A 17,575-nucleotide genomic window follows, 5' to 3' on the forward strand; every position below is an offset into this window, starting at 1 on the left:
ACTTTTATTGTTTAACTGTAGATTAAAATATTTAGTTTTTTTTCCTGTTTTATTCTAATTGAAAAGATGAACAACAGAAATAAATTATTTCAATGAGCGTGACATATTTTAAGTAATAAGTGTTGGTATTGTTATCAGTATTGGCATTACTGGTTTATTTCAACAACAATATAATAAAATAAAACTTCATAATCAATACTAACACCATCATTCAGAAACATGTGCAAGGGCTAACCCTTAAAAGAGAATGTAACAAAACACCATACTGTCATCAAAAGTGAGTAAAATTTCAGAATAAAACAATAACATATATTTGTTCACTTGAAATTACTCTACATTTGTGAATATGACATTTTCTTAGTAGACATAAAAGCTTAACATTATTCTCCAAGTATTTTGTTTAAAAATTAAAATGACACTGTAGAAACAATTTCTATGACAGGGCTGTCAAACTATTTTTTTATTGAGGGCCACATCAAATGTATGGCTTCTCTTCAAGGGCCGCTTGTTACAGCGAATCTATATTAATTTTAATGTATAATCTCCTCATAATATTATTACACAAGTCCCTATGCATTTGGTTTTATTTAAATCATAAGTCAGGGAAAAAAAGCATGTATTCTAACAAAATTGTTTTGAAATATATGTTAATATAAAGGTGTCCAAACATTTTCACCAAGGGCCTCATACTAAAATGTCAAAGTATGCGGGACCATTTTGATTAAAAAAAAAAAAGAAGAAGCTAAAAAGACACATTAATTATATCTTCAAAGGCAAAACTTGTCAGCTTTGTGTTATGGGTGACAATATGTGCTATTATTAATTATTGTAAAAATATAAAAAAAAATAAAATAAAAATAAGAGGAAAAAGATATAATGTAATAAGAAAAACCTAACATTTTGCTACTAAAAACTAATAACAATATTACACTTTGTCACTTATAACTCAAAGCTGACCCCAAATGGTTTTTTAAAATCTATGTGTCAATCTTTTTTTTCTAACTTATGTCTTTGAATATGTTTTAACCCTTTTTTTTTTTTTTTTTTTTTGTTGTCTTTTTTTTTTTTTTTACAAAATAAAACAATTTCAAAATGGCCCCCACATACTTTGACTTTTCAGTATGCGACCCTTGATGGAAAACGTTTGGATACCTCTGAGTTATTTGTATCATTGTCAGCTTCTGTCTCATTACATTACGTTTTGCTCATTTTATCTCTATTAGTACTGTTGTTTTTTGTCCAAAAATATGCAGCGGGCCAACAAAACTGGAGCTGTGGGCCACACTTAAGACACCCCTGTGTCAACATGTTTTTTGCCTTGTCAGATAATTCTCAAGTTTAAAAGACATGCAATTGTATGCAGCACATGCTATTTCTATTGAAAGAAAGAATGAATATGTTTAGTAAGAAAGATTAATTGACGCACATTATTTCCAGGCTTTCGCGGGCCGCATCTGGCCCCCGGGCTTTGAGTTTGACACAGGTGCTCTATGAAATTAAAAACAGTGTATTATAAGTATTAAACATTAAAACAGAAACTCCAGTCCAGAATAATCGGGTGTATTGTAGCATGTCATTATTTGTCTTCTTGTTATTATTATTATTATTATTTTTACCGATCCAAAACCAAGGACATTGGATCGATGTCAAAAATGACAGTATCGTCCACCCCTTTACTCTTCACGAATGGGAAGTCTGTTGCCTTCGCTGTCATGGCGGCGTCTGCTCCAAAAAACTACAATCCCACAATCCTTTGCGCGAAGCGATGTTTCTTGCCGACGTGGGAAGGGAGGCATCCGGACGCAAACAAATATTCACTGGTTTGATGTGTGCTGTGTTGTGCGGTAGCCGTGGAATGACAGGAGAATTTGGCAGACGAGCCGTGGACAACATTCGTAACCATGTGGCTTAAACCCGAAGAGATATTGCTGAAAAACGCCTTTAAATTGTGGGTCACGGAGAAGGATAATGAATATTTCGTGCTCCAGAGAAGGCGAGGATATGGTGAAGGTGGAGGCGGCTTGACAGGTAACGTTAGCGGGTATGTTTTGCTAAGATTTCATAATTCGAAGCCTAACAAGTTATTATCTGGATTAAAGACGTGACATTTATCGGCTTGTCTTGAGCGTTTACCTGTCATGAAACGACCGTGTGCTGCTGTATATCATGGTCATAACTGCAACAGGTCTAGGACAAATAGTGAACAGCTGGCTTCTCTTGTTTACAAGTATAATGTCAAATACTTATTTTGTTCTTTAAATGTACGCCATAGCATAGGCGTTAGGGTCACATAGACCGAAGTACAGTAGTATATGTATAGTATATGGATTGTTTACACAATTCCTCCTGACTTGGGTTTGCAGATACGTTAGCCTGTATATTAGCTTAAAAATATTATAACTGTATTATGCGCCAAAGATGAAACCGTTTATTTAGAAATGGTGTTGTAAAGATATTTCCTCAATTAATTATTCGTATCATGTCAGGGTTTTCAACTGGCGGCACAGGTTTATTTTGTGGTAAATGTAAAAAAAAAAAAAAAAAAGACTTAAAAATGCCGTAGTGTGTAAAATGAAGTGGCATGAATGTTTAGAATAAACATACTCTTTAATTGAACACAAACATAATGCTAAAATATTATAATCATATTTATTACTACAAACTAGGTTTGTATGGTATACCGGTATTAGTGTAGCACCGCGATACTAATGAATCTTATTCGGTACTATACCGCCTCTAAACCTCTACCGGTACCAAAATATTGGTATCGGGACAACACTACTACAAACACGTCTTTTTAAGTGCAAAGAATTGTGCGGGTTAGATCCACTGTGTTTCTAAACTTTTACTTTCATAGAAGCAGTGTCTTCTACAGTGGACATTTTTTCTATCAGTTTTGAAAATGTAGTTTCTCTGAAAATTTAAACCACATTTAAACTTTTAAGTCAGTTAATGTACAGGTAGGTGGTCTTTCCTGCTTGTCATTGCTGCATGTTGCACCTCCTCCGGTGCCCACGGGTCAGCTGCAGGGTCATCAGCTAGGAACCACCATTCCTCAACGTTTCGCTCCTTTAATCCCTACAACGTCTCCTGGTGGCGGAGCAGTGACAGAGACGTCTCCCTGTCACCCCCTGCAGCTGATAAATGTTACCTCCTGCGGTTGCTGTTGGGGTTAGTTGTTTTTTCCACAGCTCCTGTCCTTCCTCCTCAGCCAGAGCCAAAAGCTGCCTCTCTCGGCTTCCTCTGCCAAATCTTTTATGGCGTTCCTCAGCTTCCCTCCAGTCACTCCTACGTCCCTCAAAAGGCGTGTGGCTGACAGCCCCACGTAGCCTCGGCAACCAACCTCCACTGGGTAGATGGTAGCCTTCCAGCCAGCCTCCCAGCACTCTGCAGCCAGCTCTGCATATTTGGCCTTTTTGCGTTCAAAGGCGGCTTCAATTCCCTCTTCTGCTGGCACTGTCAGCTCAATGATGTGCACCACTCTTGCCTTGCTGGACCACACCACGATGTCAGGACAGAGAGATGTAGCTGTGATGGAGAGATGTAGCTGTGATGGAGCTGCTTGTTGAGATCAACCCTCATGTCCCACTCCTGGCTGGGGAGAAAGGCCTCAATGTCTCTCTTGGCCTGGTGTGTCTTTGTCCACCCCCTTCCATGACAAAGCTGGTGTGGGTCTCTGCTGGTTCTTTGCTGCCCAGTCGACACCCCTCCAGTTTCCCCAGGACCTGGTCGTGACGCCATCTATAGCGCCCCTGGGAGAGTGTGATCTTGCAGTCTGACAAGATATGCTGGAGGCTTGCTTTGGGAGTATTGCAGAGTGCGCAGTTTTCCTCATTCCCAAACGATTGATGAAGGTTATGAGGACAGAAAAGCGTGTCGTAAGTAACACATATGAGGAAACTGATCCTTGCCTGTGGGATCTTCCAAAGGTCAGACCAACTGATCTTGCGGTTGACAACTCCCTCCCAGGTTGTCCAGCTTCCTTGTCGGCACTGCAACACAGCCTTGATCTTGTAGCGCTCTTCCTCTAGTCTCGACACCTCTGCCACCACCATCTCCTTCCTCTGCTTGCGGTTAGCCTTGGACCAGAACCGCGGTGCTTCTTCCCATCCCAGCCCTGCTCTTCCTGACTGGACTCTACCTTACAATTTGACGTTTAGCTTCGCTGGCTTCATCTTTTCCCAGTGATTGTAGCTTATGAAGTAGTTTGGTGTGCAGCAGGTGCTTTCCCTTGGCATGGTGCCCCTTGGCCGAGTTTTGGCTCGGAACACTTGAGACGAACATGGCGCGCTTTATTTCTTCTGCCACAGAGGTTGTTTTCGCTAGGGTTTGTTTGTCCATTTGTTAGCAAAGTTATGAAGAGATTTTGAAAAAAAACAACTCCTCTAGCTACTACAAAGTGGAAGACTTAGACTTCCTTTATTGTCATTCAAATTTGAACTTTACAGTACAGTTAAAGGCCTACTGAAATGAATTTTTTTTTATTTAAACGGGGATAGCAGATCCATTCTGTGTGTCATACTTGATCATTTTGCGATATTGCCATATTTTTGCTGAAAGGATTTAGTAGAGAACATCGACGATAAAGTTGCAACTTTTGGTCGCTGATAAAAAAAGCCTTGCCTGTACCGGAAGTAGCGTGACGCCAACGGTTGAAAGGCTCCTCACATTTCCCCATTGTTTTCAATGCAGCTAGAGCGATTCGGACCGAGAAAGCGACGATTACCCCATTAATTTGAGCGAGGATGAAAGATTCGTGGATGAGGAACGTTAGAGTGAAGGACTAGAATGCAGTTCAAGACATATCTTTTTTCGCTCTGACCGTAACTTAGGTACAAGCTGGCTCATTGGATTCCACATTCTCTCCTTTTTCTATTGTGGATCACGGATTTGTATTTTAAACCACCTCGGATACTATATCCTCTTGAAAACGAGAGTCGAGAACGCGAAATGGACATTCACAGTGACTTTTATCTCCACGACAATACATCGGCGAAACACTTTAGCTACGGAGCTAATGTGATAGCATCGTGCTTAACTGCATATAGAAACAGACGAAATAAACCCTTGACTGGAAGGATAGATAGAAAATCAACAATACTATCAAACCATGGACCTGTAACTACACGGTTAATGCTTTCCAGCCTGGCGAAGGTTAACAATGCTGTTGCTAACGACGCCATTGAAGCTAACTTAGCAACCAGACCTCACAGAGCTATGCTAAAAACATTAGCTCTCCACCTACGCCAGCCAGCCCTCATCTGCTCATCAACACCCGTGCTCACCTGCGTTCCAGCGATCGACGGTGCGACGAAGGACTTCACCCGATCACAGATGCGGTCGACGGCCCGGAGACGGAGGAAGTTAAGGTGAGTTCGGCGGCTAGCGCGTCTGCTATCCAAGTCAAAGTCCTCCTGGTTGTGTTGCTGTAGTCCGCCGCTAATACACCGATCCCACCTACAACTTTCTTCTTTGCAGTTTTCATTGTTCATTAAACAAATTGCAAAAGGTTCACCAACACAGATGTCCAGAATACTGTGGAATTTTGAGATGAAAACAGAGTTTTTTGTATAGGATTCAATGTGTCCCCATACTTCCGTTTCAACGATTGACGCCACACGCATACGTCATCATACATAGACATTTTCAACCGGAAGTTTAGCGGGAAATTTAAAATTGCACTTTATAAGTTAACCCGGCCGTATTGGCATGTGTTGCAATGTTAAGATTTCATCATTGATATATAAACTATCAGACTGCGTGGTCGGTAGTAGTGGGTTTCAGTAGGCCTTTAAGAACAAAATGTTGTTGCATTAGCTCGTTGTAGTGTAATTGCACTTTTTTTGGAATTTTGTCCGTCAATCCCAACCCTTATGAGGGACAAGAACACGCGTTTGTTTTTAGGATTCTGAAGACAAAAAAATGCTTGCACGATGAGGCTAATGGTAGTCACTATTGTAGCCTCCAAAGCCTACTAAAACAACTTCAAAAACCTACATCAACATTTTATATACACACTGCAAGTATATATATATAATGTAGTAACAGACACGTTCATAACAATATGTACCGCAATATATACAATATTTACAGTATTTTGGTCATTTTAAGCATTACCTCAGCGCATTTATTTAGGTTCCCATAGCAATGCACCCAACTTCTAGCAACACATGTGTGTTCCTACTTCCGGAAACAAATGTGTGTGTGTTTTAATCATTGCAGATTTGCAATTGTTTTGTTTTTTTAAAACATTTTCACATTGTCATTATGGGGTATATTATGTGTTGAATTTTGAGGACAAACATTTATTTATTCCATTTTGGAATAAGGCTGTATAACAAAATGTAGAAAAAGAGAAGCGTTGTGAATACTTTCTGGATGTACTGAAACTCAGATTTTTGCTTGCAACTTTAAGCGTAACAATTAACTTGAGCTTCTATGTCAAAACAAGTTTGCATGTTCTCCCCATGACTGCGTGGGTTCCCTCCGGGTACTGCGGCTTCCTCCCACCTCCAAAGACATGCACCTGGGGATAGGTTGATTGGCAACACTAAAATTGGCCCTAGTGTGTGAATGTGAGTGTGAATGTTGTCTGTCTATCTGTGTTGGCCCTGCGATGAGGTGGCGACTTGTCCAGGGTGTACCCCGCCTTCTGCCCGATTGTAGCTGAGATAGGCTCCAGCGCCCCCCGCGTCCCGTCCCCCCCCAAAAAAAGGGATAAGCGGTAGAAAATGGATGGATGGATTCTATGTCAAAACACTCAAGTTGGGGCACTCTTAAGTTGAGGTACCACTGTACTGAAGACATGGATAATATGCAACATTAAAAGTACATTGCATTTTGGTTAGAGTCAAGACTGAGAGATGCCAATGCTGTCTGTGTTCATGTATTTTTAACATCTGGTACTTAAAGTAAATAGTCACAGATAATTCATGATAATGGATTTGGAGAAATGAATCCTGTGTGCCTGCTTTAATGATAGTTGAGGTTAACCACTATCTGGTCTAACAGTGACAGGTGTATGATGCAGCTTAAGCCCTATGAGAGCCTTTTCATGTCTGAAGCATCATTTAGGTGTTTAATTTTCCTCTCTACACCCACAATGGCTATTGCTGCCAGGAGATGAGAGTGTAATGATACATTATGTTGTGTGTCACTTCAGTCACTTAGGCCATGTCTACACTAAGTCGTTTAACCCCTCAAACAAATAATTATTTAGCCTAAGCCCCGTTTCAGCCACACTAAACCAGCGTTTGAGGTCCCCCTCCTCGGACAAATTTTGACACTGGTAAGTCCGCCGTGTATTTCTTGTATGTCCAGCACTTAGCTTTGTATGGACTCAATGATCGTTTACAAACTGAGTTCGGGGAGGAAGTGTCGCCAGAAAGACTTGCTAATGGAACATACATAGAGGTCATCTACAATAGTCATCTACAATAGCACGTCTAGCCCATCTATCTGCTTGTGAATTATTTATGTAGGACATGTGAAAGGGAGGCGTTAGAGCCCCCAGATGTGGTTCATTTTAGTTGCTTAGGGCTCAGAATCTCACATTCCGCTTCGTCAGCACGGGCACAATGTGACACCCAAACAAATAAAATATTTATTTAAAGGTTATATACAAGGCCAGGTTATTGCTGGTCAGCATCAGCTTTATCCTCAAGGTGTTGAAACATTCTGCATCTAAGGAGAAAACAGATGCAATTTAAGTAGTTCCCTTACAGTAGCTTTGCCTGAAATGTTCATGTAATGCTGCTGAGAAAAGCTGTTTAAAAATAGTAATGCACTCTGTTGCAGGTCTCCTTGTGGGAACGCTGGACACCGTGCTGGACTCTACATCCAAAGTAGCTCCTTTTCGCATTCTGCACCACACACCTGACTCACAAGTGTATTGGTCCATTGCATGCGGTATGTCCACGTAATATTATTCACATGTCAAAATAACAAAAATCGGTGTATAATGGATGTTTTGTCATTGTCATTTCCCTTCTTCAATGTTATATTAGGCGTCACTAAGGAGGAGATTGTCCAGCACTGGGATTGGCTGCAGCAGAATATCATGAGGACGCTCTCTGTTTTCGACTCCAGCGAGGACATCACCAGCTTTGTACAGGGCAAGATCAGAGTAAGATAATTCCCATTTTTAAGGGGACCTATTATGCAAAACCATCTTGTATTACCTATTTGTACCTGTTTTTGTGTCTTTGGGGATCCGCATAAGTCCCAAAAATTTGTAAAAATTACAACATGGATGGCGGAAAGAAGTCGCTGTTAAAATGGGGTCTCTAAAACATAATCTATGAAACATTTCGACCAAAAAAACATGTTTACATGTTATGTAGACCACAAATAAGTGTTTAAATGGAGAAAAACAAAATCATAATTTGGCCCTTTTAAACGATTGTGTTCATGAAAACATTAGACACTAGACTCTCATTAGGCACACCTGTATAATGTAATTACAATAGAAGAGATGGTTTATCAATTTCAAATTTGTTGTACCCTATATTGACCCAAGTAGGCCAAAGTATATTTTCCATATTATAAAGTCTGAACAAGACTGGTCATCTAAAAATACAGTGTTTCTTAGCCATTGTTGGGCCGTTAGCGTCCCCTAGAGCAGTGGTCCCCAACCTTTTTGTAACTGCGGACCGGTCAACGCTTGAAAATTTGTCCCACGGACCGGGGATGGGGGGTGGAAGGGGGGGGGTTTTATTTGTTTTTTGTCATAAAAAAATACAATCATGTGTGCTTACGGACTGTATCCCTGCAGACTGTATTGATCTATATTGATATATAATGTAGGAACCAGAAATATTAATAACAGAAAGAAACAACCCTTTTGAGTAAATGGAGGAGGGAGGTTTTTTGGGTTGGTGCTCTAATTGTAAGTGTATCTTGTGTTTTTTATGTTGATTTAATTAAAATAATGTATTTATTGTTTTAATTTAATTTAATTTAATTTTATTTGTTTTAAATTCTTGTGCGGCCCGGTACCAATCGATCCACGGACCAGTACCAGGCCGCGGCCCGGTGGTTGGGGACCACTGCCCTAGAGGGCCGCCAAAAAATCTGTTTCTCAGCTGTGGTCCGTATGGGCCGTAGTGGTACTCAGTTGAAATACACTTTTTTACCACTTGTGGCAGTAATGACAATATCCATCCATCCATCCATCCATCCATCCATCCATTTTCTGCCGCTTGTCCCTGTTGGGGTTGTGGGGGGGTGCTGGATCCTATCCCAGTTGCACATGGGCGTAAGACGGGGTATAATGACAATATCAAACAAACGAATGAGAGAAGTTTCTAAAGTGCAAAAAAAAGACTAAATTGGCGAAGCTATATTTTCATTTGCACTTTAATTCTATTGACAGCTATTATTTATTATTAATTAAGTTAGAATATGTATTGGACATTTTCTAATTAGGTAGTCAAACAAAATGGTCTTTCTTAAATTTATTTGAGAAGCTCAAGCATCTCAAAAGGCACAGGTCACATTCATAGCAAGGTATGTAAGGAGTGCGCAATAGAAGAGATACGCGTTATTCTTTTTAATACAAGATGGGAGGGAGGGAGTAGGCTCAATTTGGAGGGGGCATATGACACAATTCAGAAAAGACAATGAGTGCATTGTTAACTGGAGAAGACGAGAAGGGAGAAAATATACTTTCACATTGCAGATACGGACAAGGTCATTCCCTGGTCAGAATGTGCTATTTTCAGAAATACTGCAGTTTGTAATAGCATAGTGCAAAGATGCATACATGTTTTCCATTACAGAATATAATTATTTTAGCACTGTATAATTGTATTTAAATGTATTTTTTATCTGTTGTTATAAGTCCCTTCTTTTGCAGTATATTTGGTCAGTACTTATTTTTCTAATCACCCTCACCTAGGCCTAAGGTTTATTTGGTAAATAAATAATAATATTTGTAATTAACATACACTTTTATATTGTTTGACAAGGTGTATCTTGTTAAACAATAAGTAGATCATATATAATATTGAATATGATTATAATCAAGAGTAAGATTACTAATTCAGTGTTAATATTTGAGTGGACGCTGTTCCCATCTGTAGTAGAAAAGTTGGGCCCAAGTTCAAAAAGGTTGAGAACCCCTGCTCTAATACATTCCACCATCAGGTGACGGCAAACAATGAATCCAAGCTGTTCTTCCTGTCTCACGCATGCACACACGCACAGCAGTGATATGAAGAGTTGCAGCCATGACACAGTGATCTGCTTATAGGTTGGTCAGGTTAGCATACAACAGAGGGGTTATGATACTAACTTTGAGATAATGGTGAGGAATGAAACTGTGTCATCGCACTGTCGAGCAGCTAAGAAACATGAGATTGTTTTGTATGGCAATATAATAGTTTTTAATTAACTATATATATATATATATATATATATATATATATATATATATATATATATATATATATATATATATATATATATATATATATATATATATATATATATATATATATATATATATATATATATATATATATATATACAGTATATATATACATATATATATATATAAATATATATATATATATATATATATATATATATATATATATATATATATATATATATATATATATATATATACCAGACTGCCTTTTCAATAAAAGGACCACAACTATGGAACTCTTTACCGGACACTTTGAAAAGTATACCTGCACTTGTCACTTTCAAAAAACAAACAAAATTATGGCTAGTTGAGCAACAATCGTGTTCCCATGTTTAGTTTTTACTCATTTTTACTAATTGGTTTTTATCTAGTCTGCACTTTGTCTGTGTTATTATTATTATTATTGGCTTTTATCTAGTTTGCACTTTGTCTGTGTTATTACTATTATCATTATTATCAACTCACTCTATTTTTTATTTTCCTATTTTAATGATGTTGGATCTATGTTGTTGTTGTTGTTGTTGTTGTTGTTGTTGGGGACAAGTGTTGTAAATTAGCTTTGGCTACAAACACTGTGATGCATGCATCGGATAACTGTTTCAGATGTCTATGTTTTTGTATCTGTCCCTATTTCAAATAAACCTCTATAATAATAATAATATATATATATATATATAATGAGGGGTTTCCCTCAATCATCAGGAGATCATCTCCTGATGATTGAGGGAAACCCCTCATGAAACAGGCCTGTAGAGATGAAATAGTTTTGTGATTTTTCCCACACATACATATTACGCTCTACCATGGTATCGAGCACTATTTTTTTGGATAATCTAATTAAGACATATATATATATATATATATATATATATATATATATATATATATATATATATATATATATATATATATATATATATATATATATATATATATATATATATATATATATATATATATATATATATCAAATGTGTAATTAAAAAATCTAAATACATTTGTGGTTTTTGTCATTGATTTTGTCCTAAAATATTTAAAATCAAAATCTGTCATTAAAATTGAGGCGGTCTTATGTTCAGGTTAGAACGGGAGTTTGCAGTGGTGTGCAACCTCATCAGGTCTCCAGTATTTAGTATCCTCAGACACAGCACCAAGTACAGTGGAACCTCTATTTACGAACTTAATTGGTTCTTGGACAGGGTTCATAAACACACCAGATTGTATATTGAAGCAAATTTATCCATAATGAATAATGGGTTCTAGCCTTGACAAAAGTCCATATTTTTGTAAAAGTTTGTTTGTTCAAAACTTTGAACACAATATAAAGTGATATATTGTACAGCACTGTATATCAAACGAACAAGGGGGTGATGGATCAACTTTGTATTAAATAACAAAGCCAAAAAACAACAGCACCTGAACTGCCCCTCTTCCTATGTAGCTGCCTGGCACACACACACACACACACACACACACACACACACACACACATACACACACACACACACACACACACACACACACACACACACACACACACACACACACACACACACACACACACACACACACACACACACACACACACACACACACACACACACACACACACACACACACACACACACACACTAACCTTGTGGTGCACTCACAATATAAAATCACAAAGGTTGCTACATTGATTAGGAATGACAAATAAAAACACTTTACCTTGTTGGTTTATCTTTTTGATGTTCAGCTGTGGATACTTTCTGAATGTTTCTCCTGTCCATGTCTTTCTTTGGACTCACATTGAGCTAGCAAAACTAGAAAAATGCTGTAAAGAGGCAAAATAACACTTAAAAAGGACACAAAGTAGCAATTAGCACAGTAGCTACCGACAGCACTGGTGTGCTGACAAAAATTGATCAGCCCGCCCACAATGTATGTGCTGCTGCTGGGCACAAAATGGCTGCGCTGCAAGCACAACATGGTTGGATGAAACGCTCATACAATAAAGCATATTTCCATTCGGTCTTTGGTTCGTAAATCAAAAAGTTATAATGAGGGGTTTGTAAGTCAAGGTTCCACTGCACAGCATTTCAGAGTGCAGTTTTACACCACTAAAAACACAGTGATAATACATAAGGTAACATTGCTGTACTGACCCGAGTATGTTCTTAAATTTTCAGGGTCTGATTGCTGAAGAAGGGAAGGCGTCCCATGTGCTGGAAGATGATCCAGAGAAGTTCAGAGAGGCGTACTTGAGATTTGAGAATTGGTTTGCCTTGCCAGCGGAGGAAAAGCTGGTCACATATTACTCGTGCAGTTACTGGAAGGGCAAAGTGCCTTGTCAGGGTTGGCTGTACCTCAGCACCAACTTCCTCTGCTTCTATTCCTACCTGCTGGGAGCTGAGGGTGAGTGAAGGTTGATGTTTACTTCCATAGTCACTGTTTGCCCGAATTTAGCTGCCAGTGTTGTTTCTGTAACAATGACATTTAAAGCAATCATTCTGGCACTAATTTGCTTTGGTTTTATGTTACTTAATGTTTAGTGAAACTGATCATCTCCTGGGATGAGATCTGGAGGCTGGAGAAAACATCAAATGTCATCCTGACAGAGAGCATACACGTTGTGGCTCATGGGGAGGATCACTATTTCTCCATGTTGCTGCACCTTAACGAAACCTTTGTCATCATGGAGCAGCTAGCTGACTACTCCATCAAGCGCCTTTTTGATAAAGAGGCCTTTGAGAGAGAAATAGCTCTCTCGGACCCCCTGCAAATTACCAAAAGGTGCCATCTTTTTTGTCTCTCATTATCTTTCTTTTCTCTCATTATCTTTCTGGCAGCTATTACTATTGTTCATACTTTTTACAGTGGCACCTCAATTTCCCTACTCCCTACTGTTTTGACGAAAGATTTTGCCAAAATTATGCCCTGGTTTTCATATACCATCTCGGTTATTCTACAGCCAACAATTGTGCGTAAATAAATAGCCTGTCTACTTGTGTATCAATTATCCTGCTGAGTTAGGTGCCCAAACAAAAAATCCTATGCGTTCGTGACTCAGTTTCTGTGCTTTTCCTTACTGAGTAGAACTACAAAATAACCCACCATGAGGTCAACAATGTCATGATCTGTTAGGCCTGCCATCCAGAATGTAGAGACTGAGGCGATGTGCAGGAAAAAGTCACTTTAGTTTTGCTCAAGCCTCACATGGAGCGAATCTACACACAAAACTCAAAAAACAAAAATAAAGACCAGAAAACAGGAAACACTAAGAACAAAATCACTATAGCCTCATTGCGTCTTTTAGGGAGAATAGTTAAAATAAACAGGGATTTTTCTGATGTTAATAAGTACGGGAGTAAAAAAAAAAAGATTTTTGAATAAATCGCGATTGTTACTTTTACGATTCTTAATGGATTAAAAAAAACCAAACAGTAATTTTTTTTTTTTTTTATGTGTCCTGTCCAGACACTCAGGCTAATGTTGATGTAGATGTCCATATCTGCTGTAGACATTTACTTTAGAAAAGAGAAGTGCGGGATACTTCTCTTGTCAACTTACCGGTATTTGTATGTGACTTTTTTAAATGTTTGGGTAGAATTTTACTAAACAAAACCAGTTTTCTTTTAAGTAATACATTTTTTTTTATTGGCACTGCTATGTATTTTATGGAGGAATGTAGTTAATCATAGAACTGGCCCCTAGTGTTATTAAAAAAGTATTGATTTTGAATTGAGAATTGTTTTGAATCGAAAATCGATTCTGAAATTAACTGAATCGTGTGGTGCCCAAAGATTCACAGCCCTAATGTGTAGACTTTGTTCTTATTATTGCACATAACATTGAAATTGTACTTTAGCTATGGAAGCATCACTATATATTACTTGTATTTAAAAAAAACTAGAAAGTAATAAAAAACTCTGAAGCCTAAAACCAGGTGATACATATTGATATTTAGTAATAGATATTTCTATAACAAACCAAACAGTCCATTTGTGATCGATTTAATGCCCTGAGAATACAATAACCTGGATGAATTGGAACATCCATAGACTGGTAATAGATAACAAATAAAGAACCATAAAGTATGACAAAATGAGTGAATATTTAACAAACATAACATACATTTGAAAATAAATCAATTAGATGAGTGGTGTTAACCTAACATATCCTCACCATGCCGCATTGTGTTTGAATAAAACTTTCGTCACATAAGTCAAAAATAAAATGGATTTAACTATCCAAAAAAACTTTTACCATGTTTTTGCTTGTTTGCCTCTCTTAAATATGAAGGATGCTTTCTTGTAGCGTGCTGTATCATTGATGCAGTCCTATTGGGAAATGTCCGCTTTGTTTTACCATGCAAACATTTCAGTTTTAAATGTTCGCAAAACGTTTTGACAATTTCTCTTGTATTCTTTGGGCCCTTTGCTCTCTTTCTCCCTCTTTGATTCTTTGAGACAACTCTTCCGCACTCCGCTGTTCTCTACACACACACACACTGGCCACATCACCTGCAGCGTGATCTACATCACTTTAGGTGCACTTCTCTTTTGTGTACTGTATTGGCACAGTCTTGCTGACTTTATATTAATTAAATTAGTCATAGAAGAAAATCAAGGGTTTTTTCTAATCGATTTAATCAATTAATCGTTACTGCCCTATTAGAAACTCCTAGCAAAGTACAAAGGTGACATTCACTCATTGCAGTCTTTTGCCAGCCAATGTCTTCAATAAAGGTCGAAGTTGGTTACATTTTATTTTACATTGTTTTCTGCATGTAAAACTAGAGTTATTCTCTATTAAATATGTTTTGTGTAGATATTTTAAGGTGTCACCCACTGACGAAACATTGTGGTTTAATTATGTGACACAACCTCAGCATCTCGCTTGTCTGCATTCATCCACAAATTCACCCATAGACGTGTAGTCAGCCATATCACATTTAACCTGGCCAGAAACGCTGCCCACTGTCCAATTGCAACACCAACACTTTTCTCTGACCCACTTACTCCCAGTATACCACTGCGAGTTTAAAATAGTCATACAATTAATTGCCTGCATGAAAGGAGACTATTACCCTACTTTCAGAACATCACTTCTGACACCTCATGTTGATTTGCAGCTGCAGAATTGTTTATAAGGCTGAACTGACTTTGTAACTACTGCATTTATTTATTTATGTTTTGTCCTGTCCAACAACTACTACTGCATTTATACACATGCAATGCTTGTTGTGGTATCAGTTGCATACTGCTGACACTGATTAAAGTTCAGCTCACTCAACCACACTGTGGCCGCATAAATTTAATATCAATTATATAAAAAGAAATACCCGGTATATATATAAAAAAAGAAGAAGTTTTAAATCAATAAATAAAAGAAAAAACGGTTCGATGTATTAAAATTAATGCAATAGAGGAAGATTATATTAAAATGAAATTACGGTAGATAAAGGTTTAAAGTCATCCAACACCTTCAATCACTGTCCCTGAAAACCTCAAATAAAGCCAGAAATCTTGGGGTTATTTTAGATTCTGATTTTCATTTCGACAGTCACATCAAATCAGTAACAAAATCGGCCTACTATCACCTAAAAAATGTAACAAGACTTAGAGGGCTCATGTCAGCTCAAGACTTAGAAAAACTTGTACATGCCTTTACTACCAGTAGGCTAGACTATTGTAATGGTCTCCTTGCAGGTCTTCCCAAAAAAACTGTCAGGCAGCTACAGCTTGTTCGGAACGCTGCTGCTAGAGTTCTAACAAAGACCAAAATATGTGAGCACATTACACCAATTCTTAAATCCTTACATTGGCTCCCTGTACATCAGAGAATTGATTTCAAAATCCTCCTGCTCACATATAAATCACTACATGGTCTAGGGCCGAAATATATCACTGATATGCTCCCACTATATAAGCCCTCTAGATCACTAAGATCTTCTGAGACCAATCTGTTAGCGGTTCCCAGAGTAAACTCAAAACAAGGGAGAGCGTCATTCAGTCACTATGCAACAAATAGCTGGAATAAACTTCCTGAAGATGTCAGACTTTCCCCAACTCTGACTACTTTTAAAACTAGACTGAAAACTTTTATATTCACCTTAGCTTTCAGCTAAATCTTTTAATCTTTTAATCTTTTAACTTTTAACGTCCGCACTGTTTTTATTTTTAATGTCTGCATTTTAATTTTGCTTGTATTTTCTTTCATTTCACTTTGTTGTCTGTGAAGCACCACTTTGAGTCTGCCTTGTGTATGAAAAGCGCTATACAAATAAAGTTGCCTTGCCTTGCCTAAAATGAGTAATTTACAATAATACAAGCAAGTTGTGAAGTTTTTGCAGTAACACAGTGGAAGAAGACAATAGTTCAGTCAGGTAAAATGAATGAATTCATGACAAGTTGTAATATGACAATACAGAAATCTCAGCCATTTGACTCCTCTGGCCTGGTATTTAGCAAATCTATGATGTAAATCAGGGAACTCCAAATTTGATCAAGGCAAGGAACATTTTTTTGTAGAGCACAATTTGTACACAAGGCAATTCAAAATGCTTTACAGTAAAATTAGTCAGGACTCAAGCAGCAGCATTTTGTATGTATTGCAGCTGCTTTACAGCTCTTTTAGAGAGCCCAGTGAGAAGGCCATTACACTAGTCCGACCTGCTGGAGACAAAGGCATGGATTAGTCTTTTTGAGTCTGATTTATTTAGTGAACTTTTAAGAAAAAATCGTAACTTTTCGCCTATAATGATAATAATAATAATAATAATGGATTCAATTTTATATCACGCTTTTCTATTATTAGATACTCAAAGCGCTCACAGAGAAGTGGGAACCCATCATTCATTCACACCTGGTGGTGGTAAACTACATTTGTAGCTACAGCTGCCCTGGGGTAGACTGACTATCATTCATTCACCAGTGTGAGCGGCACCGGGGGCAAGGGTGAAGTGTCCTGCCCAAGAACACAACGGCAGCGATTTGGATGTCAAGAGGTGGGGAGCGAACCTGCAACCCTCAGGTTTCTGGCATGGCCGCTCCACCCACTGCGCCATACCGCCTATATGTTTTAAATAGGTCAATCAAACCAACCTAAAAAGTATTCCTACCAAGTATTTGTCTTACACAAAATATATGTCATGTTTGA

The 17,575-nt window shown here is 38.0% G+C and overlaps 1 protein-coding gene across 5 annotated transcripts in view; it reads left to right on the forward strand.

Moving 5' to 3' along the window:
- Window positions 1-1,767: 1,767 nt before the first annotated feature.
- The window catches only part of tbc1d8b (TBC1 domain family member 8B), a 44,615-nt gene continuing 28,807 nt past the window's right edge, over window positions 1,768-17,575 (forward strand). For 4 of the 5 annotated variants that reach the window (XM_062048003.1, XM_062048005.1, XM_062048004.1 and 1 more), the window contains exons 1-5: window positions 1,768-2,028; window positions 7,798-7,908; window positions 8,007-8,125; window positions 12,604-12,829; window positions 12,967-13,207. In XM_062048003.1, coding sequence (XP_061903987.1) covers window positions 1,902-2,028; window positions 7,798-7,908; window positions 8,007-8,125; window positions 12,604-12,829; window positions 12,967-13,207 — 824 coding nt within the window. In that variant the 5' untranslated portion in view covers window positions 1,768-1,901. Of the gene's footprint in view, window positions 2,042-7,797; window positions 7,909-8,006; window positions 8,126-12,603; window positions 12,830-12,966; window positions 13,208-17,575 lie in introns of all 5 variants that reach the window. The other variant, XM_062048006.1, reaches the window with a different exon arrangement.

The sequence above is a fragment of the Entelurus aequoreus genome, linkage group LG05, assembly GCF_033978785.1.
Source record: "Entelurus aequoreus isolate RoL-2023_Sb linkage group LG05, RoL_Eaeq_v1.1, whole genome shotgun sequence".
NCBI classification, from domain to species: Eukaryota; Metazoa; Chordata; class Actinopteri; order Syngnathiformes; family Syngnathidae; genus Entelurus; species Entelurus aequoreus.